Source organism: Mastigoproctus giganteus, chromosome 6 (assembly GCF_048544385.1).
Source record: "Mastigoproctus giganteus isolate SK-2022 chromosome 6, ASM4854438v1, whole genome shotgun sequence".
In the NCBI taxonomy this organism is placed as follows: domain Eukaryota; kingdom Metazoa; phylum Arthropoda; class Arachnida; order Uropygi; family Thelyphonidae; genus Mastigoproctus; species Mastigoproctus giganteus.
This window is the reverse complement of record NC_143580.1, coordinates 110,269,922-110,294,418: the sequence shown is the minus strand read 5'-3', so window position 1 is coordinate 110,294,418 and position 24,497 is coordinate 110,269,922. Positions and strand designations below refer to the sequence as shown.

The 24,497-nt window shown below is 37.6% G+C and overlaps 1 protein-coding gene across 2 annotated transcripts in view; it reads right to left on the bottom strand.

The window, feature by feature from the left end:
- LOC150084506 (transcription activator GLI3-like) overlaps window positions 1-24,497 on the bottom strand; it is a 215,630-nt gene that overhangs the window by 91,566 nt on the left and 99,567 nt on the right. For both annotated transcript variants that reach the window (XM_090376100.1, XM_090376102.1), the window contains exons 3-4: window positions 7,181-7,307; window positions 5,139-5,329 (exon numbers count right to left, since the gene is read on the bottom strand). In XM_090376100.1, the coding sequence (XP_090232226.1) occupies window positions 5,139-5,329; window positions 7,181-7,307 (318 nt within the window). The remainder of the gene's footprint in view (window positions 1-5,138; window positions 5,330-7,180; window positions 7,308-24,497) is intronic.

The window sequence follows — 24,497 nt, the reverse complement described above, 5'->3', positions numbered from 1 at the left end:
GGCCACGCAACGGGTCCACCACAGCCAATCCATCGACGCCCAAAACGCCTGTTCAAATGGTCACGAACACACCTTCCATAATGGGCAGGCGCCCCGTCATGTTGAAACCAAATGTTGCGTCTCACATTTGCTGGAACATCGTCAAGTAACCCTGGTAGAACTTGTTCAAGAAAGATCCGATATTTAGCGGAGTTCGTGCAGGATGGTAACAGGTATGGGCCGACTAAGCAGTCACCGACCATACCTGCCCACACATTTATTGCGAAGCGATGTTGTGCCGCATGGGGGCGCACACCGTGTGGGTCCTTTGCTAATCCATACACTAGGTGCATGTCTGCCAGCTTACAGTTGGTATATCGATGCATGCTCTTCGTGCGGCGACTACTGCTTGAATGAGTAAACCAGAAATTTTCCCTCTCGCGAACTGATGAACAGCGCCGTGTACCGACTTACGGTGACGTTTCCGGTTATGGGTTGCTATGCCATTCACATTCCTTTAGATGTTACCTACCTCCCCTCAACATTTGTACCAATATTTTTGAGACACTCTGTATACACAGGGCGCAGCTTTGAGCTCGAAACGCCAAATGGCGTATCCTCATTTACTCATATTAACAAGGCTGCAATCTTTCACCGTTCTATTTAATATTTAGATACAAAGCACAGTTAAAGAATAATATGTACAAAACTAGAGATTTTAAAGAAACGGAATGCATACCACAAAACAAAATTATAATAAATAATAAAATTATTAAACATGTGACCAGTTTTAAGTATACCTAATGCTGTTTTTTCCTTGTCAATTTCTGAAGGTTGGAATATATTTGAAGTTAATTTACTTGCTTGCCCTTGTTTTTCCTTTTTTTTTTTTTTTTGAAACTACTGTATAATATCTTAAACTGTTTTTTTGTAAGCAGACCCGACTTTTCTTTCGAGAATACCTCAAGGTGTAAATATAATAAATGCAAGTATATGAAGAAGCTTTTTTTAGAAATTTATTCATTAATATACTAAAACAGATACAACATTATACGAATCCATACGAGCCTCTATTTTAATTAGCCAGTATTCTTATGTTCTTTTTCTAGTCCTCGGTCATCATTTTTGAGTTCTTCTCCGCAGCTTACTTTGATTTGTCTTCTGCACTTCCTGTTGTTAAAGTACATGGTCCAGTGGCGTATCCAGATATCATCGTAAGGGGGAGCATGGCAACTAGGTCCAGATAACGTCGTAAGGAGAAGCATGGCGACCAGACTTTAGAGTTTTTTTTTTTTTTTTATAGACCGCCTCCTGCGTTCTGTTTCTTTAATTTCAAATTTTTGGTTAAGGGGGGCATATGCCCCCTCTGTCCACCATTGGTACATACAGAGATCTAGTTTCATTGTATTTTACATTAGTTCTGTGTACGAACTTACACAAACGGACATGTATGGCTATAGTCATATAGCTAGCTTATTCAGTTTCATATTGCATGAAATATGCAAATATGCCTTACTTGGTAGATACAGGTGTTGGCAAGGAAAAGTTTCTCCAGGAAAAGGACTCCATGTTCGGAGTATAAAGATTTCTTCTAAAAAATCCACAACTCTATTCACTAAAACATAATCGTGCAGGAGAAAGTTAGCTAAAGCTAATGGCAAATGACGCAACAAAGCAAGCTTATACAGCATCAGTCCAAAAAAAAAAAAAAAAAAAGAAAAGAAAAGAAAAACGACACCTCACATTTTAACCTATTCATTCCCTTCACCTATTCTTTAAGCTATCAACTTCCACAACAACTGATGGAAGTTTGTTCCAGCAATCAATCATCCGCTGGCTAAAGGCAAATTTTCGCACATCTATTCTGCAACCATCCTTCCTCAATTTCAATTTGTGCCCCCTTATGTGTGTGGTCTGAGCAAGAGAAAGGATCCAACCAGCATTGAAGCTCGCTCAATCCATTCAAAGCCTTAAACACCTCAATTTGATCACCTCGCAGGTGCCTAGTCTCCATATGTGCAATTTGCAGAACTGAAGCCGTTCATAAGAGCACTCTCTTGGTTCCCCTCACCAGTCTTATAGCTTTTCTCTCTATTCGTTCCAGCAGCTGTACATCCTTCCTAAAACGAAGCTTCAAAACCTGTATGCAGTACTCATAAACGTGCTTAAACAGTTTCGTTTAATTTGATCTGGAACTATTTTTGATGTTTCTTAAGGCAACACATCTGATGATATGGGACTATGTTTGGTCTTTCTTAAGGCAATATCTGAAGATAATAGAAGGGCCCAGTGAACCAGTCGCTTCAGAAGGTTCTTGTATATCAAAAGCTGGATAAGGAAATAGTTTAATGAATTGCAAAAATGCATGAATGAAAATAAATTAGAAGAAGCCATAAAATGATCTCACTAGAACTTTCACTGAGACCAAACGGCTTTCCAAAGGTGTCCATCAGCAGCTCGAGTTCTAGTAAAAAAGGAGTAAAACATACTTTATTAAATAAAATCATCAAAATAAAATATTACTGTAATGCCAACAATTTCAACGGATGTAAAAACATGTAAACATTTTAGAAGTTCGAACAGAATGGGATATCGCTCGAAGTCAGGAATATATTTTTTTACTATTATTTTATTGTTATTTCTTTAATAATTATACTTTAATAGTTATACTTGTTAGAAAGGAGAAAAGAAAAAGAGGACTCTATAAAAAAGAGAAATCTTTAAAATTCAGAAGGATAAGATAATGTGCCTCGTGAAAATGAAGATTTCTTCACTCCGTTCCATAGCTAAGAGTATTTCAGAAATGCAATGAAAAATCCGAATGTGTAGATGCTACATATAGCACAAAACTATATGGAAATCAATCTGAGAAGTAATCAAAATATTATAAGAAAACATATTCCACTCGTTTTCGGAAAGTGGTGATAATAAAGAGAAAATACAGACAGCAATAAAGATGAACTGTCACAAGGTGAAAAAAAAATTAACTTTTAGATTAGTGATGAAAGTGATACAAGTTTGGAACACAAAAGTAAACTCTCCAGATCACATCCAGCTGCAATGGAATCTGGATATGAACTGGCATTTATCAGTTATGTCATATTTTGTGACCAATGAGAGTAGCAGGCTGTGAAGGTTTAATTTAATTGGATTTTGCTCTATTTATTTATTTTTATACTTGTAAGAGTATAGTGCATTAGTCACTTTGTTTTCTATCTGACAGTTCTTTCATCACAAATATTTCTTGAAAAGTTGCTCCAAGCGGAACAGCTAAGATACGTCATTAAGAATTAGCACTTCCATTACATGTTAAAAAAATGCGTAAGCCAGTTGAATATGAAGTATCTTAACAGGAACAAGGGCTTCTAAGGAGTGTTTAAGGTTGCAAAACTGAAAATTCCTTTTGATTGATATCAGTAAACATTTCGGAAAAGAAAAAGAATACTTTTTAAATGCTCTGATCATTGGGATATAAAATTTATTCAGAAACGCAACTACTTTAATACTTTTTAATTATAACTATTGCTACTTTTTAATTCAGAGACGCTTAGATAGATATGTCATTCTGAAGGATACACAACATGATTTTAAGGGAAAATCACGTTTAACTAACCTAGTGAACGATTTTGACATAGTTTCTCAGAGTTGGCTGTAAGGAACAATTTCGACTCGTGAGAGCTTACTGTATAAGCTGGAACATGTTGGGAATACTGGAAAGAGTCTAAGATACATTGTAAGGTGGCTGCAGGGCAGAAAGTAGAGAGGGTTATGATTAATGGGTATTCTTCAGACTGGTATAATAACATCAGAAGCGAGTTCACCCAAGGATTGGTTCTTGGAGCACTGTTGTTGCTGATTTTCATGAACGACGTCGACGAAGGGATAAAAGGAATGATGTCAAAATTTACAGGCGACGTCAACATTGGGAGATTCGTTAATGATCAGCACCAAGCAGCGTTTCATCAAGGTGACTTAAGACTTCAGTAATGTTCAGAAAAGTGGTAGCTAAGCTTTAATTCAGCAAAATAATAAAATGCAAGGTCTTAGAGGACCTTGCATTTTGGGAATAGCAACTCCGAAATAAATTATACACTTGATGGGGGTGAATTAAAAACGGTAGCAGAAGAAAGGGATCTGAGAGTTATGTTACGAACAGATATGAAGTTTGCCGAGCGGTGTTAACAAACAGTCAGGAAAGTCATTGCTGTCCTATCGATGATTTATCGAACATTATCCTGTAGAGATAGGGAAGGTCATAATCCCACTGCATAAGGCAATTGAAAGATCGCATTTGGAATACTCTGTCCAAGTATGAAGACCTCATCTGAAAAAAAAAAAGAGATTGGGCTTCCAAAAAGATCCAAGGAAAGGCAACTCGCCTTTGGGAAAGGCAAAAAGGCGACTGTAAGATGAAATATTTTGATTATGTGGAAGCCTGGCAACTAGGCACCTCAGAGGAGACCTGAGTGAGATGCTGAGAGGGGTTAGTAAAATGAATGAAGGCGCAATTTTCAGTGTTAAAGAATTCCAGAACTGGGGGCCATAAATTCAAATTACAGAGGATGAGGTTTAAGACTAGGTTGTAAGAAGTTTTCTTTTAGCAAGCGAGTCATTTATTGCTGGAAAGTTGCCTTGCCAGGTAGAAGGCCTGAGAGTTGGGAGAAATTCAAATATCAGCTGCACAGTTACCTACATGAGGAGGTAACTATCCGGTTGACTTCTGAATAGTTACCTGCTTGAGAAGAGAAGAGCATAATTTGTATTTTTCTTATCTACGTTTTTTGTTTTGGCCAGTGCAGCAAAATCCTGTTGCTTCCTTGCACTTTATGGATAATACTAATAATAATACTTTACGATGCTTAAGAACCATTTCTTTAACTATCGTTCAATTAGCAACTACGTAAGGAAACGTAACTATTCCCCCTTTACCTGAAATGACGCATTTTTTCAAGACAGCTCGTTCATGCATGCAGCTAACGACAGATGGATCAAAGGTAAAAAAACAATATTCTTATTCTTAATTATAGGTTATCATTTAGTTGCATGCTTAAAGTGATTAGCACTGAAAAAAAAAAAAAAAAAGAACGCATTCAAATAAAGTAAAATAAAAACAGACTTCTCTTAATTTAAGAGGCGACACGTAATGACAAAATATTTACCTCTGCCGTCAATGGGCCCCATCATCGAGGACGACAGTGATGGGTTGCTGTGCAGCGACGTGAACATCTGCTCCATATACGGACTAAGACGATAAGGGGAGGAAAAGTCCGTGTGTCCATTGGTGATATCTCTCCTCTGGGAGAAGTGCGAGAAATCCGGCAGACTTCCACCTGCACCTTCGGCACATAACCTGAAATAATTAAAAGGAATCTTTGTCAAGTCACTCATTTATCATTTTGGATCCATTATCATCACGAAGTTAATCATGTGTTGAAAAGAGATCGTCGATTTCTTTACGTTATGCATTGAAAGTGTTGTTCGCAGCCTGCATTAATAACAAGTCAGATAGCACGATAAGGAGAGAGAAAATATACACTGCGTCCAAAAAAGTTACTTGACACTTTTAAACATCTATCTCTCCTCAACAGAGAAGACAACATAGGTCAAATTAATATTCAGTAACGTCCTGTAATTGGATTCGTGGAAGTGGTAACACCCTGAGTTTACAGCAGTCCAAATCAAAAGGAAAAAGACGAAGACAACTGAACTTTGATCACTGACGAAATCACTGAACTTTGAAATCAAAACCCGAGTACTTGAAGCAACGTGGATAAAGGACTCTGGAACTTAGGGACATCAAACTGATGAAAGAATAAATCCCCAGATACATAACCTTTATACCCCTTTAGGCCAGCTAGACTGCGCATTATCCTCCTTAAAAATACCTCAATTTGTAATATTGGATACTGAAATGACTTAACAGGATGCTTAGGAATCAACCAACAGCCTTGAAGGTAATTTGATATACTAATCTTGCTGTCAACCCTGGTTTATAATTGAGAGGCTGAAAGAAAAAGTGACGTTAAGTCACTTTTTCTGTCATATAAGTTACTGCATTAGCATCATTGCTATACACAGTAACCCAACCGAAGTTGTGCAGTGGTATCATTACATAGCATCTCATATTTTGAATTCTTTCACAACGAGTTGCTATCTCATTATAGCTCGAATAAGCAACACCTTCCCAGCAGAGAAGACTATTGTTACTTATTCTCTGTGGACATCACCACCTGGATGCCCTTTTAGAGCTATTTGGGTGGTGGTGGTGGTGCCCACTAAGAATAAGTAACAAGAGTCTTCTCTTCTAGGAAAGGGTTGCTTATTCGAGGTATAATGAGATAGCAACTTGTAAAGGAATTTATAATATGAGCAGTTATGCAGCGTCATTATGATATATATAATGACGCTGCATAACTTCGGTTGGTTTATTGTGTATCGAAATTATCCTAATACACTAACTTATATGACAATAAACTCTTCCTGCAATCTGTGGCTTTTTTAGGTGAATCAGATTTGTAGTTACAAAAAGGAACAAAAAAATTGATTCCATAATTTTTAAGAAGTGCGCAACTGTCTTTTTTAAGTGTTTAATAAAGAAGAAAGATATTTCTCAGAAACCTCTTGTACATATTGCACAACAGGAAAAATAAGGATGTTTGTTGTTACACCCAGCGTTATAATTGCAATAAAATTTAATGAAATAAGGTTTCTCAATTACATAAACACGTCATAAATTTTAATTTAACAAGGTACAATATTGAAAATTCGGTTACGGTTTCATATAAATATAATTCCAAATATTTTCCAAAAAAAAAAAAGAAGAAGAAGAAACCTTCAAAAGTACTTATTAACGAATTTGAGAAAGATTCAGATTTTTCAAAAATGCAAAATTTTTGATGATGTTTCTATTTGTTTACGGTACAGTTAAATTACGGGAGGAAGGCAAAAGAAGAAGAAATGACGCACTCAAAATTGCTGTTGCTCTGATGAACGACAATATGGTGCAGACGGTTGCTCACAAATGAGTCCCCCCCCCCCCACCACAAGAAACAAAAGCAAACAAAGCAAAAAAAAGTTGTTGGACGAGGTTGTATAAATTGGATCATTCTGTGTGCGTGATTTTCACTTCACTGTTTGTTTAGATGCATTTGTTACTGTTTTTATTCCCTGTCATTAAAGGTAATACAGACACGTGCTTTACCTTGCAGCATGAGACGGAAAGGTATGTAGTCGAGGATCCCAGACATAACGTCCCTCGTGTGTTCTCTGGTCCACAGGTATCGGAGCATGGACGGTTGCGAAAGCACTTGAAAATGGAAGAGGTAACCCTAAAGAATAATAAAAAAAAAAAAAAAAAAGTCAGGTTAATGTACACACTGTTTTGCGGTTGGAATTTCAAGAAATGTCACAAAATGAACATTCACACGCTATATTAATACTTTATCTATAATACTTTAGAACAGAACACTGAATTAATAAAGTTGACAATCAGTAAGCTGAAGCTGATTACTTAACTACATAGTATAAAGTATTCCAAATTTTTGATAAAAATGACTGCATAATGCGCTTCATCTTCATTCGCTATTGGTGATAACAGATGAGCATACACAAAATACAGCGAACAAGCAAGCTGCCCTTAGCCGGTTTTTTATAGAAACATTTCTTGTATCAAAAGATAACATTTTATACAGGGTAGTTCTGAATCGGGTCCCGATCTGAAGAAGTTTTAACTCCGAAATGAACAGAAGCACAGATATAATTCAAATCATAATTTACTGGAGCAAACTTAATTTTTTAAAAACAATTTGAATTTGAAATTTTTTTAAAATTTAAATAAAAGTTGATAATTTGACAAATTTTCAATATGGCTTCCCCGGGTACGGAACAGATGTCCCATTTGTATCGCAGCTCGTCCCTCTCACACACGAGTGAGCATTTTAGCAACCACATCAGCAACAATTCTGTCTCTGAGTCCTCTATGGTGCTTTCCAGTTTATCCAAATCGTCGAAAACGTTGCTGTACAGTGATCGCATAGTATAGTATCTTATGTAGGACGGCACCTGAACGTAAATTCATCTCCGTACAGTGATCGCAGACAGACTTTCGTCAAACTACAATACACAAGACTATCGGTCACTGCCGGTGAAATTGCCATCTTTTACTTTTCAGAGCTGTCAGCGCCATCGGCGAGAAAGGTCGTAAACTGAAATAGTCAATAGAAATAGTTTTACACTTCAACGAACACATAATACGCTTTGTTTCCTATCCTTTCATTATGCTGCTTAAATGACCTTAGCGACCGATTCTGAACGGTAACTCACTGTGCTACTTAATAACATTCTAGATGGTGGTTCACTGCTATCTTGGTGATTGATCCCAGGAAGCTGAATCCACATGATGGCTCACTGTGCTGCCTTAAGCGACAGATCCTGGACGGTGACTCATTGTGCTACCTTAGTGACTGAACCAGGTGTGGGTCTTTATTCTGCCTTAGTAAGTGATTTGTACAATAACGACGCGGATGCCAAACATTGGGTAGCACCGCCTAACCAAAAAAAAAAAAAAATGTAATCCAATGTAGTATTCATTTCGTAGTTATAATTTTTAAAATTCAAACATGATTTAGAATCATCCTGTATATTACCATTCCAGTAAAGTTTTTGGAAAATATTGTTTGTGTCTTACAATTTGTATCAGCAGATAATTGTTTGCTTGCAGTGTCATCTCTTTACAGCATCTACCATCTACCTGTGTATGAAATTTCGAAAGAAAGTTTCCACATGAAGTTAGTGAAGGTTCAATTTCATAGTCTTTTATCAATGATTATTTTCCCTTCCTTCTCACGATAGGCGTATCCATTTTTCTTTCTTATATTTGTTGCTCTCTTTCCATATACTGTATATCCTCATTCTGTGATGCTCAATTTCTAATATCCACCCATTTAAACGTCATCTGTACATGTTCTTATTCTACATCGAGTCTTCAATGTGCTATTTCGAATTTCAGAGCTCCGAGCGTGTCAGTTAAATTGGGAAAATTATTTGTTTGGCCAATATCAGATAATGTTATTAATTTTCTTTTTCGTATTATTTCTGCACCGAAGCAGATAGGTGGATAAACGGTCTGTGGTGATTAATGAAGACGCAACGCACGACAACTATGGAATCCTAAATGGCTAATAAAACTGCGGAAGAAAACCGAAACAAGTGTCCCATTAGAAACGCAATTTCATGTGCGCCAATGAAAAATCTCAAGGAGATGCTGTCGGAGTTCAAGAGTAGTGACGATAGCGTGCCTGTACTCATACCTGTTTTAAAGTAGACACGATAACAGTCGTGAAAGTCCTCAGTCAGCGTCAATTAGTCACGGAACACTTTAAAACCGTGACAATCTCATCACGGGTGGCTGTCTCGGGCGAAAACTTATAGCACATTTCTGATGTTCTCGGCAAGGTTATTAGAGGTCACAAAGGGAAAGCCGAATCAGGAAAGGGCTTCTATATTTGATGGTTATCAAAATTGTTGTTAGTACGAAATGAATAAAGGAAGCCATTCCGATATATTTCGTGGTATCCAAAGTGTTGGTTGAAACTTCTTCGATTTTTGAAACTTTCAAATTTCAGAATTCATTACATATGATTATTTATAATTACAAGTACAGTAATATATATTTTTAAAAATTTAAAACTAAACTACGTTCACAATTCGGCATGTGCCTTGTTCATGCGGAGGCAACAAAACGCAACTTGTCTAACTGCAGTGGGCTACTGAGTTGCAAGCAGCCTGCAACGCATTCAAAATATGTCGCCACTCCTAGACTCATGCGCACATGGCAATACCATTTAACATAAGACCGCCCGTGCTAGGATAACTGCAAACCTGCAGCCTGGCTAAGTGTCGATGTTGCTGCATGTATGATGTCTTGTTGAGGGGCGCAAACACGCTCTACCGTTTGATCATCCAAACGCAATATAATTGGTAGATCAAGCCGCCAGAGCGTACACATTGTACACTGTGCCACATACTTTAATACCTGAAATTTTATATATTTTCATTCTTAAATTATGTTTCTTCTACTATTTTACTTTTCCCGTAGAATTTTAATGTAATAAATGATAAGAAACATAAAAATAAATTAAAATATATATTTATGGAGCCCTCTTGTATGTTCGCCTGGAAAGTGGTCTCAATGTACACTGGCCTCGGCCTAATCCTGAATACAAAGATGAGACACGCAGTCTTCGGGAATGAATCCACAACCTCATAAAGTCAATGTTCTCCCTTTCCTCTTTAGTCCTTTGATTAGCTTGGATGACCAGCTACTTAAAGTCACTAACTTCGTCCCATAAAAATTAATTAAATGACGTAACACTACAGTTAAATATTTATTAAAGATGCAACTAAATTAAATAATTATTTACTTATTACATCTTTAATAAGTTAAATTTAATTATTTTAATATATTTAAATATTAAAAATTAATTTATAGAGATATAATAATTAAAGATACATAAAGTTAAATTCAAGGTAATTAAATTCAATTTATCTTTTATTTAATTTTTAAAGGATCCAACGAAAAACACTTCTGAAAGCCGCACCGCCTATGGTACTCTAATTGGCCACAAGTCATGCAAATGATCGTAAGCCAGTGTTTCTAAAAGCCTTTGTGGTCTGCGGATAACTTCATTAGTCATAAAACCTATCATTGTGAAGTGTATACCATTGAGGAGTGGAAAGAACGAAAGTAATTCTTTCGAGGGTTCTCTATTTCATCTTTTATCAGGCTCTTTTATAGATTTAATGCTTTCAACTCTGCATTCTCTGAGAGTTTGGTAAAGTAGTACTTAACCTAAGAGTGATAAAAGTCATTTCAAATTTTCTAATCTCTACGTTGCATCAGAAAAAAAAAATTATAATAAAATATAATAAAAAATACACTTTCCTCTTTCGATTACGTTTTAGTATTTTTCATTTATTATGGCGATGGCAAGTATTATCGTCAAAGAGCCTTCAAAAGAAGCAAAAACACATCCATCCCAAGTGAATAAATTGGGATCAGCAATCTTTTGTAGGTGCATTAGCACCTGCATAACGCGCCTATTATCTTCATTACTTCCGTCCATCAGCATGTAAAAACTGGACTCTCAGTCGATAGAATTACGTGAAATTTATATTTGTTTATATTATTTATATTATTTATATTAATATCTTTCAGAACTATTTGTCAAGCCTTTCCGAATTTCATTAAAATCGGGGTAATTATTATTTCTTTTTCACAGCTATCACATGGGCTATCCATATACCGTATATTTTAGCTAAAGTACTGGATATTATGTTTGATGCAGTGCTCTGATTAGAGGAATGAATGAGCAATAGGGTAGATGGGCAGAAAATAACTTTTCTCAATCAGCGCATAAAAGTCGTTGCTTTTTTGCTGATTTTTTTTTTTTTTTTTTTTTCTTTTTTGTTTCAGCTTGTCTGTCTGCATTAAGTAACTTTGCTCGTTTCTTCCCAGTTGGTGATTACAGGTATTAAAACTGTCTTTCACCTATCTATTTTTGTAACAGCCTATTCGGTATCTTTATTATTGAAAATTCTTTGTGTTTTACACAATCAAAAATAGTTACACTGGGTACCTCTCAAATCGTGAGAACCCGCCTTATTCCGGCCTTTAAAATGGACATTAAGCATTTAATGCGTGTGAATCTGATTAAAAAGACCGACGAAGTGCAAACGTTTCGAAATCCAAGCACTAGATGGCAGTAGATGTTATTTCGAAAGGTCATTTACTACTTGGATTTGAACGTCATATTTCGTGTGTTCGGTAATGCTGTAATTTCACAAATAAACAAATTGTTAGCTTAACGTAACCCTAATTAAATAAGCAGGACAAAACATTTAGTTAATATCTTTCAGAGTTTAGTTTAAAATATATGTTTTTTTCTTTTTACCCTAAACCACGTTAAAAATTATCATTTCTCAGATGTAGATTCTTTCCATTACCTTCTGTATCCCAGTATTCGTTAGGGTATGCTAATCAATCCTTTTAGGTAACGAAACCCTTTTATAAATTTCGAAACACGAAAATATTTCACGACTGAGAAAATCCACATTATTTTGATGTAAGTTTATTTATTTAAACTTTGCCAACGGAATTCTCTCTAACTACGGGTAAAGATCATACACTGTACAGTACTTAGTAATCAGCATTTCGTTATTAAAAAAAAAAAAAATTGTATATTGCAGAAGTGTATAACTGATAAATAATTACACCCATAAAACGACACCTGCTAGGACTAGGGTGTCAGATGTTCAAAGAAGGAGCGGACATGGTCGCTGGAGTTTGCTTATTGTAAACACTTATGGATACATCACATTAGATCCAACTGGAGGAAATACAATATTTGAGTCCAAAGGAAGAATAACCAGTAATGGTTGTTGTAGGGTATTGGACGCATCAATAACTTGGATCATGCGCCGTATATAATATGTCTGTGAATCGCTGTGGTCGATTTCTGTTTTCTGGATGACAAATCCGAGTTTCCAGGAGGAAAATCCATGCTACGCTCGCCTGAGCCTACTCAGCCGCGTTGTGGAAAAGGCCTACAAAAATCCCAGGGTGATTCTACATACGTGCTACCCACCAGGGCAATAACCAATGAATACCCTATTACCCTATTGCACTCATATATGGGACGAACTGTGTGAAATGTGCCACAGTCTTTCCTATAGCGTGAAAAGTTCACAGACACTCCGGGCAGCTCAACGGCAACGGAATAAATTAAAGTTTTGAAGTGCTGCAATACCTCGACCACCAACCTGACCTGACACTCTACGACTGCCACACCTTCGGTCTCCGACAGATGTGCTCAGAGGTCGCCATTTTCATTTCAGTTGGAGGTCTAATAAATGAACCAGAAGCGAATCATAAAAGTGAACCATATCGTTCGTTTGTGACAGGGATGTAAGTGCGTGGAAAAGTACTTGCAATTCAGCGGCATGAAAATAAGGGTGGGGCTGTTGATAAATGTTGAAGAAGGATTTTTACACGTGAAATGGCTGTTTGCCTTCATTCTACAGTTTCGTGGCTGCTTTCTAAAAACTTTCCAAAACGGGATCTGGAGAAGCAAGGGAATTAATTGGAAGAATACGAGCATCTAAGGCATCCCCATGATAGAGTATCAAAGCTTTCTGTATTAGAATATTAAAGCGTTCACTTGGAGAGCTAAAAGCAGCAGAGAAAGAACTGTGGGCGTTAGAAGAGTATTCCAATGGACATTTTTGGCCCGTTATCCTATAGAGAAGTCACTTTTGACAAGGGATAACTTGATGTTTAAATTGGGATAACGGGCATGTGAAGTGGCCTCCAGAGAAGTGAAAGTCTCTGAGAGTCAAAATTTAATTTGCATTATGACAATAGCTTGTAAGGTAGAAAGTGTCTAGGAAGCTTAATTCTGGGCATTTTCAAGTGTCCTATAAGTCATATGGTGTACTGCTGTGTTTAGAACAATGGGCTTCGTGGTTTACATTTTAGGGTGGGTTCTGTAATGTACAAAATACAGGAATATCCTGAAATTGAAATTCGGCCTATAATTGCTTTCCACTTTCAACAAACAAGCAATTTCATTTTACAGAATGACTCAGCATCTTTTCCATGCGTAAAAATATGTCAATCAACTACTGTGCAGCGTTTAATGGTTTGCTTGTGTTTCCATTGTGTTTTCTCCTCAATAAGTACAAGGCCATTAAGAGACATCCAATAGCAAATCGCTGCTACGAAATGAGTAATGCTGTTGCAGCAAAGAAACACCAACAACTTAAAAGAAGCCTCGATTCGTCATGACATCATGAGTTGTCAACAGATTACATCTGGAATCCAATTCAATTTTCATCGATGATTATTTGTTGTGCATAGGTTGGGTGGGAAAGGGGGGAGGGGCAACAATGAAATTTTAATGAAGTCCTATACCCAAAATTACATTGATCAAGCATGGCTTGCTGCGTTTAATCAAAAATATCAGTAAGATTATTTTTTCACGATTTTGTATTAATTTACCTATAAAACGGTTTCTGTGCATTCAAAAAAAAAAAAAAAAAAAAAAATCTAAATAATTCGGTTTCATTAACACAACTACAGGCCTAATTTGTTAAGTGGCCAATGCGCGCGCGAAGTAGTACTCGCGTTTGAGTAACCGTTCAATCCTATGCCACCACTAAACACGACAATATTCTTGTATTCTATAGCTTGTAAACTTCTCTGGTATGATGTATAAACCGACAATGCGTTATTCATTATTCTTAGAAAATGCTATTCGCAAATGGCTACTCAGACCATAATATGCCATTTACAATTTTTAATCAAGTTTATACGGTGATATATCCGTACAAGCGTGGGTTCACGGGCCGAATTGCATGTTGAAAAACCGGACTCTACGTGTTAATTGATGAGTGATGGCGTCTCATAGTTATTACCGAGAGAATGGTTTAACGATTTAGAAGAGTAAAATGATGTGCGAGTGCATATAATGTCAATGTTCAGTCATAATGGAAAAGAATTGCAAATGAGATTATCAAACGGTTTTTTACCAACGCGAACTTAATACTTTTGTTACTGTATCAGAGAGATAAAAGTTCGAAATGCTAGTATTTTGGACTTAATATACAGTACTTGAGTCGTATGATTGTAAAGATTCGGACCTTCGAATAATAAACCTAACCTAACCATAGTTTTATCGGCAAAAAGTGCCATCGAATTCAGTGGTAACCTTTGTTTATATTTAGAATTTTCCCATATTATAATTAAACTATATTTCTACCCTTGATTATTATGGCACAGTCCATTTTAATTTGTTATTACGACAGAATCACCTTTATTGCCTATTGTTGTCTTATTTGTCTCCCATTACCATTGCCCACTGGCTGGCTTTAAAGTAATAAACTTAATCTGTTTAATGTCTAAGTTGTTGCACTCTTTTCTACCCATGGTCCTCTTCAGTGATTTCTTCTGAGTGTCACTGCCCTCTTCACAGAATCTGTCAGTTAATGGACTCAGTATTATCAGATTAACCTTCCTCATCCCCGTCGGGCTAGTCTAAATTGTTCATGTCTATTAACTGTAATCGGTGTCGTCCAATATTTCATAAGGATTGCATTCTCAGGAAATTCTCAGTCGCTCTCTTTGATTTGTTACTGGTTATATCCAGCGTTCTTTCCAAAGCTTAACATTTGATCTGTATTTTCAATTCTAAAAGAATTGTTTTAAAGATCAAAACTGTCACCATGATTATTTCTTCCAAGTGTTGGGATTTCGATTATTTTCTTCAGTTGTGTGCTACCTGTAGATCTTATAGTATTTATCAGGCCTGATCAGGTGGTTACGCATCTGATCGAATGATCAGATGCACAACACAATAAGATTACCCTCGAAAAAAGCTAAAGAAATTCGTGCCAACGTAAAAGCATGCCGACCGTATTTTTCCATACCGACAGAATTTTACATCAGATTTGATTTGATTTTGTGAGCGCCAAAACGACTGGAGTTATAACTGCGCTGGGAAAAAAAATAGAGATTTAGGTAACCTTTAAAAAGGTCACCTCGTCAAATTGTTATATATATACATAAATAAATAAAGAGCGGCATAAGTTTAAAAGTAAGTTATCTATTTTAGATAAGTGTGTATATGTTAATACACTGCTCGACAAAATTAACAGAACACTTAGAAAATGTGGTGTAACCCGTGCAGCTTGCGATGAAGCAGGACAAAATTTGGTCTTGTGACTTACCATAGAATAACGATGAAATGAATAGACAGCAAGAAACTTCAGACAGGTACCGGGGCGCCTCCGTAGCCAGGTGGGAAGGAGCAGCAGTGCGTAGCATACGCTTCTTGATTTAGACCGGGGTTCGAGCCCGTCACCATCAAATACGGATGATGCGGAAAGGTCAGGGAATGTCCACCGCATATCCCCCGGAGCAATATGGCCTTAGTTGCTAATGCTCCTAAAAACCAAATAACAAACAACAAACAAACAGGTACCGGATTCCTCGTTGTCTCCAGATAAAATAACGTTGAGAATCTGTTTGTAGGCTAAATCGGGACTCAGAGAACAGAATTGTATCCCATTTGTAAGGGCTCCAAGTCACTTGTTCATGGCACCAGTTTCGACGAGCCGTGCGGTGGTTTGGAGTTAATAGGATACAAACCACTGGCTTCCTTGCGTAGAGTGCACTTGAATTGAACCTTCTTAACACAGTCTGCTTGGTAATGGTTTCACTTGTGGCTGCAGCAACTTCAAGAGGCAGATGATAGTTGGACATTGTTGGGTTTCGACTTTCTGTTAGAACCAGACAGCAGTCTGTTCTGGTTGATGTAGTCCTCAGTTCAGGGGACAGGAACAATTTTGCAATTGTTCCTGTCCCCTGAAACTGCTTCCATAGTGCCGTGACGACACTGCATGGCACATTAAGCCAAAGTGCCACCTCCGCCTGAGACTACCCGGCTTCATGGCGTCCAACGGCATGCCATCTCAAAGAATCATCTAAGCGACGATGATTTGATATCCAAAGTGCTGCAGATGTGATTGTTCCATTGAGAAAGCCATAAAACGGGAATGAAGTGTTGTATTCGAAACCCATGTTTTTATATGCATGATTTTATATGCATGACTGAGTGTATAAAGCTCAGTCAGACACTGAGTCAGACGGCTAAAATCAGTGAAACAAACATTTCTAAAATTAGTACAATCGGATGAAACCTGTTTAACGCATAAAACGGTTTCGCATTGCTCGCATATAAGGTCTCAACCATGAGCGGAAAGGAGTGTTTCAGATGACTGTGACCTATGCGGAGCCGAGCAAGAACAACTTTAACTTTACGATCCCTGGCGCAGACCAGCCTGCCATAATTTTATTACAAACTGTTATGTTAGAGTCATACGGTAATTTCTTACAAATACCCGTATGTGTCTGTAAACTGTGTGTGTTCTCTGGTCGATTTGCCTGTTCTGCTGGACGAAAAAACTCTAGTTTCTATTTTAGATAAGTGTGTATATGTAAAAAAGCAATGCTACCCTCGCCAGAGACAGACTAACTCACAGCCACGTTGTAAAAAAAATGTGTCCATAAAAATTCTTCCCATCCTCGACGGGACTCAAACTCAGGTCTTTTCCACCTGGTGTGGGGAGGATGGCGATCCTATGAACTGTGCTACCCACATTCACAGGAAAAGAATTCGTGGTATAAGCAGTTAACATACAAACTTCATGAAATCAAGCCTTTAATAAAATTGTCTGCTCGTGTAGAACAGTGTTTCTACCCGCGCAGACAGTTTCTAGGAACATCAGCGACTAAGGCCACGTTGCTCAGTGTATGTGGCCTTGGTCGCTGATGCTCCTAAAAACTACTACAGCTCTACGAATGTAATTTACCTGATTACTTGACTATAATCTGTTTAGGGGACTGACAGGTCAAGTCCCCTGATTATATAATAAACTGTATATAATAAACCGTTGGTATTGGCGAATTCTTATGTGATACCAAGTTGTGTAGCATGTAGCTCTGCAGTGTATATGTTGCATTCAAGCTGAATCTGCTCAGACATAGTATTATCTTGAAAACAGCAGCAGATCCTACACATGATTCCGACTTCGAGCTGAGTGTGTAAACTGGCAAGAAGTCAAAATGTTCAGCACTGTAATGTGAATAGAGTTGAAGGTAGATGAAAGATGGAGTATTAGATTTCGTCGCGTTCTTAAAGGAGAAATCACAAGCTGGTATTTGAGCATGCCAGGGTGGAAGGGGCTGCTTTGGTGATCGAGCGACGGTTATCTACCGTGATGTTAAGCTCTTTTTGAGAAGCTCTTGGACACGAATACCAAATGGACAGTTGGCAGTTCGTAGAGTGTTATACAGATTTTCTCCTCGTGGCTCAAAAACATGATGTCCACTTGAGGTGGTCCGGCAGGGAGTTCAGTTTAAAGGCATACTGTAGAGACTACTGTTTTCGTCGAAGCGACAAGGATGGTTCACTTGCTTCGACATATAGTCTTTGGAAATGTGATGTTCTGAGCGCACCAGTAGCAATACGGATGGCTTGATGGTGAATGAAGTCAAGCCAACGAAGTGCGCTATTTCTGGCTGACGCATATACCTGAGACCAGTAATCTTTTGACCAAACAAGTGCACGGTACAGATGGAGTAAAGTGCACCGATCTGCACCAACAAGAAGCAGAAGAGAGAATGGAGAATGTTCGACCCTTTCATGCACTTTGTGCGTAGCTGACGAATATGTTGGAGGAATATCACCTTTTGTTAAATATGAATCCCAAGAATTTCGTCTCTGCTACTACTGGAATGATGCTTTGCCCTAATTCAGGTTCTGGGTTAAGGTTACGCTTGTGATAAAAAATGGACGTAAACAGTCTTCTCCGGTGAGAAGTCGGGTAGCACAGTGGTATCGTCACTCCTCCCCACACCGGGTGGAAAATGCTCGGATTTGAATCCCGTCAATAACGCGAGGAACTTTAACGGGCTTTTTCACTCCGTGGCTGAATTAGTCGGTCTCAGGCGTAGATAGCAAGGTCCCCACCCCCCCACAATAAACTGGATTTTTTTTTCGTCCAGGTGTATGTATATGTAAGAATGGGTGTATATATAAGAAATTATTGGGTGACCCTAATATAATAGTTTATCCGGTGAGAATCTGAAACCATTGGCCATGGCCCAGGAGTTAAGACGGACAATGGCTTATTACAGTTGTTCCCAATAACGCTCATGTTGCCTGATTGAGAAAATATGCTGACGTCATTGCACTTTTTATGGTTGGAGGAAGTTGTTCGGTAATAAAATTCAATTTAATGGCAAAAAGCGGAACACTTAAGGCTGATTTTTGAGGGGCTCCCTCCTCTTGGCAAAAGGACCGATTGAGAGAGAGAGCGTGGATCCTACTTGAATTAGAAAGAAAGAAAGAAAGAAAGAAAGAAAGAAGGGATAAAAAGGTTTTAATAAAAACACGAAAGTGACCTCTTAGATAGAGTTTAAAATCTCAAATCACCAAGTTGCGTCAAAAGCATTTTTCATGTCAAAGAAGATGGACACTAGCTGCTCTCTTTTTAGGGTGGCATCTCGAATAGATGTTTCCAATCTAATTCAGTGGTCGAAAGGGCAGCTGTTCCTTCGGAAGCCGCACCGGGGACGAAGGTCATTTGATTCTAAGTACTGTACCATAAAAGACGAGCGTTCACCATTTACTACAATATTTTTTGCACAAAAAGCCAGTCAGAGAAATAGGACGATAATTTTTTCGAAATTTAGGATCCTTTCCTGGCTTATCAAAAACAAGAAGAGTTGCCTTACATCAGGTGTCCGAAAATTGCTCTTCAAGGACGATTCTGTTGTATAGGAAGAGCAGGTGGTTCATGACTTTCAAGAAAAGTTTGTTGGTGTTGTTGTAATAGGAGCATTAGCGACAAAGGTCATGTTGCTCCGTATATATTGTCTGTAAATTTCGTGCGTTCGGAGGTCGATTTTCTGCTTTGCTGGAAGAAAAACTCGAATTCCGGGAGAAAAATCCATGCTACCCTCGCCTGAGACCGGTTAACTCAGCCACGTTGTGAAAAGAGCCCAAAAAAATTCCTCACATCATCGACGGGACCAGAACTCAGTTCTACTCCACGTGGAGTGGACGACGGCGATCCTACTATCGGTGCTACCCACGAGTGCGCGGGAAAGGTGTTTAATCATTTCATAATGGATGTCGTCTGCTCCAACAGACTAGTCTTGTTATGGTCTGCGGGGATACCACAGTGGTATCGTCACAGTAACGTTCCCACACCCAGTAGAAAATGCCAGGGTTCGAAACCCGTCGATGATGCGAGAAACTTTTATGGGCTTTGTTCACTCCATGACTGAGTTAGCTGGTCTAAGGCGAGAGTAGCATGGTTTTTTGTCCCAGAAATTCAGGCTGTTCTTCGAGCAAAACAGAAAAGCGACCTCCGAACACGCTCAATTTGCAGACAGTATACACGGACAATATGGCCTTAGCTGCCAATGCTCCTAATTCCCTGCTACTACAACAACACATGGGTAGCTTAAAGTCAATTTCCAGGTGACCGAAATAAAATAGTTTGTTTATTTTTTTTTTTAGCCTTGGTCAGCGTCATTACTGCAGAAGGACGTATGAAAGGAGATCAAATTTTTTTTTAGGTAAGGTGTGTTACCTTACCTAAAAAAAAAAAAAATAACTCCTCTCCTTATTTTGCAGAGGGAGTGTGATAAAACTAGAAACGAGGAATAACCTGTTCCCACAAAATCATTATGAGACAGACAATATTCACCAATTCACTAAGGAAGACACCTTCACAGAATACTAATCGCTAACAATCATTTAAGTATTTGGCGCCAGACAACTTATATCTTGTTCAATTTATGTGTCCTCCTACTTCTCGAATGTGAAACGGACAAGTTCCATATCAGACTGCTAAAGTACACCCCTCGTGACGCACTCTGCATAAAAACCAAACGCACGAAGATTACAATTTGAAAGTAAGATTACAAGTGCAAAGAGATATAAACAGGATGTCATCTCTTCTTCCTTTTCCTCTGGACGTTCGTATATTTTATTGAAATGGTACCACACAAATAGGACCTTTGTTTTTATTGTTCTGTTCTGATCAATGCTTTTTATTCAGAAAAACAACGAACGAAAGAACGGAATCAGAGATATAAGAGGTGAACATTTAAATTACCAAAGGCCATCTACCTGTACGAATAATATCCATGTGACAGTATTATTTATGATTCCTGTAAAAATTTTGAATGTCCGTTTTAAGGAATTTAAATTAAAACTGAACTTAAATTGATTTTCCTCACCAAATTTGCCTTTTTCTTTCAAGTATTTGTCCAATCCCTTCTTAAATTAAAAAAACTTTGAACTTGCACAAAAACAACTGGGAGTTTCCCAAAAGACATTCACTCTATGAATGAACCAAAATGTGTGGCATTTATTCTCTTCGTACCAGAGGCAGACTGGCCATAAGACTTACCGGGGAAACCCCGGTGGGCAAGATGTCCGGTGTGATTTTCAATATTACACTCTTATTTCCGATACATTCTATTTGTTTTCTCAGGGAACAATTTTTGACCCAGTCCGCCTCTGCTTCGTACTTTAAACGTATAATCGAACCGCCACGAATATGAACTCAAAGTCACCAGCAGATGCAGTCTGCTGGTGACTTAGAAGTAAGGGGTGATGTGGTAATTGAGGGACTCCGTTTTTAGATTAATTTTAATTTAAAAAAAATAATAATAATCGTATAAAGATGTAATGAAATAATCTATAAAATCGATTCTTTTCTATTTCGAGCTTGTTCTATAATATAAATATAACATGTGTATTCACTCGCTTTTCCCTAGTTCATTAATCCCTCCACCGTTTAAATAGATTGTGTATGGCAGTAAACTTGATTTCATTCTCGTGCTGGTAGGACTATATGCCCCCTCTGTACTCCACTTGACCAAGTGTTAGACACCTTCAGCGTTTTTTGTGTTCCCATCCATTTAAAGGAGTTTAAACACCTCGATCAGGTCTCCTAGCAGATTCCTGATTTTCAGGCACTAATTACAGAACCCAAGTATATGAACTTGAGTTCTGTAAAGAATTCTCCTCCAGTATACTCTTAAAAAAAAAAAAAAAAAGAGTATACAGGAGGAGGGTGATAAAAATAATACAGTTGCAATTAAACCGAATGGTAAATGTAGAAAGTTTTCAGAGACAAATGTTCGAAGAAAATTGTAATTTTCAAGTTGCAGAGGCGCATCAAAAATGATAGAAAATCTGTGGCCACACATATCACTCTCAGAGGCTTAATAAGAAATGGCTTCTTGGAGTACTTCTCTGAGTGCGTTCATCTAAGTGTCTAACGTATGAAATAATGAGCTCAGTCTATCTACTGGCAAAGTTCCAATATAACAACGACAGACCCCATAAGCTGTGTGGTGGTCTACGCTGTTCGGAGAATTTCATATAAGAACATGGTTATTCACCACGTTATTTTCTTTATAAGCTATCTTGAGTTTTATGCTTCATCACCAATAACTTTATCTTACCGGAATTGACTAAATAAATTCAGAAATGGAGAACACATGTACTAACAAACAAAATAAATGGTACTGAAAACGCTGTGAAAGAAATTTCTGCCTAACACAGTTCAAAAAGCAAATATTCTTCGTACATGGATTAGAACCTAATCTCACAATTGCCCAAACGAAGTCTTCAACTTATAAAATAGAATTAAAAGCGTAAAAACCAGCATTCCCTGAGGAACTACAGGGACGCAACAAGGACATAAAAATTTCTAATTTACGGACCCCAACACAAGTTAAAAAAAAACCAGCATCGAAACACATCCAAGTTTTTTGGGTTTCATTGTGAAATCATCTTGAAAACATCGTTGTCAACCAAATCCCAATAACTGATGTGTACTTTCAACTTGTCGAAGACTTAAAAGCCAGGGAATGATTAACAGGAACAAACCTGGAATTGTAAAAGACAAGTTTACTGCAAAGCAAAATTTAAGTTGAAACCTTAATCAAATATTCTTTGTACATCAGCAATATAAGTAGAATAAACGTTATGTTAGGTTTACTAGCACATAGTATATTGCTTTCCTAACCCACAGCGGTGTCAGGGACGATCGGATTATACCTTTTATGCAGCATAAATAAGTAGAATAATAATAAAATCACAACACAGCCTTTAATGATATTCACAAACAGAAGAAGTCACACTGGGAGATAAAACTGAACAATAAGGAGGAAGAATGCTAACCAAGGCCAGATGCAAAAATGCTTGAGTGGTGGAAAGAACATCAACAATAGTCATTGTTGATATCCTTTGGTTACCAGAATGCTTTTGAGGAAGTAGATGAGAAAACTGGGGGCGTAACTCAGAAAAGAGGAGGAGAAAAGTCTTGGTGCAAACTGACGTGGAGAGGAAAAGACCCCGAAAGATATGGAAGTTTGCAATTCCTCTCACAATTATCACAAACATAAAAATGAAAAGAAAATATTTAAATTTATTTTAAAATATTTAAATAATAATTACTGATGATGATATCATCGTTGAGGTTATTTTAGTTCAGTGATCACCCAACAATCAGCAGTAAATTAATTAGAGTATTCATATATTCGCAAGTAATCTTAAGAGATGGATCGAGCTGATAGGTGAAGCCCAAAGGCGACAGCTTAAAAGCTCCACTTGTACTAAACTCCGATCTTTTGAAATTACAAAACAACGTATTCACCAATGTGAGGGGCACCATATTCTTGGCCCGGTCCTTCTAAAGAGTGGCTACAATTTTTATACATTAATATTCTACGCAATCATTTGCTGTAATGTTAACAGAACGATTGCAAATATTAGCAGTACAGTAAAGTACAAATAACAGCAAATTAATGTGTTTCAAATGCTAAAATTAAACTCATATGAACATTACTAGGTTATTATCATACTGCAGCTAAAAAGTTGTAGACATCCGGCAGCGATAAATAAATGATTTTCCTTTTAGACTTTGATATAGCACGAGGTGATTAGAGAAGTTTGCAGCTTCATTGTAAAGATTTCTGGAAACGAATATACTAGGGCTAGGACCATCAATGAGATGTTCCCTTTTTAGCTTACGTGCTCTACAGATGCAATGTGCGCATTTGCGTCCACACACACTGCAGCTAACTCTTTCTTTTCATTTTATGGTGTGACTTTTATTTATACAAGTATATCACTATTTTTTTCCAAGTTTAGATTTTTTGCCTTTGAATGGACAAATTTTTATTCAAAAAACGTAAGTTGGTTGGAGTCCAGCGTCATCGCCTTTTTATATTGTGTTGGCGATCAACATGTCAGAGACCATTATTTCCGCTTCCTGATTTCTTACTTATCACCAGCGCTTAAAATAATTGTTTTGCGCAGGACCGACGTTGAGGGCAGGCGAATTCGACGCCAATGTGTCTGGCCATCATACTGTAAGCCACTGCGCTACTGCACAATTTCGGAGACTATTAAATGGATGACAATATAGGAAGCATCTCAGCCGGACCATTCATTCTGGTTCCCGCACTGTTGAAGAAGTTGCAATAGTTGTCTTGTCCTCAACTGGCACGCATTAATTAGCTACTGAATAAATACGGGAACTGCCCTCAAAAGAAGCAATATAATTTTGGACGCCACATTTCGGATGATTGAGTCATCCAAATGTGCCATTTCAATCTCTGTTTATTTCGCGAAGAAAACTAAACTGTTTTCAATCATTTCTCAGTGCAAAACAGCAGCTTAAAAAGAAAAAAGACAATTACGGAAAAGGAACAAAAAAAGGGGGGGGGGGGAAGTGATGTTTCTTAAAACAGGAATAAGTCATTTTGACTCTCAGACAGTCATATATCATCTGGTTGCTGCAGGACTTGGTGGAATGTCGGAAGGAATTACTGTAGAAATTAATATTTCCTTTTGAAAAACCAGATTTGT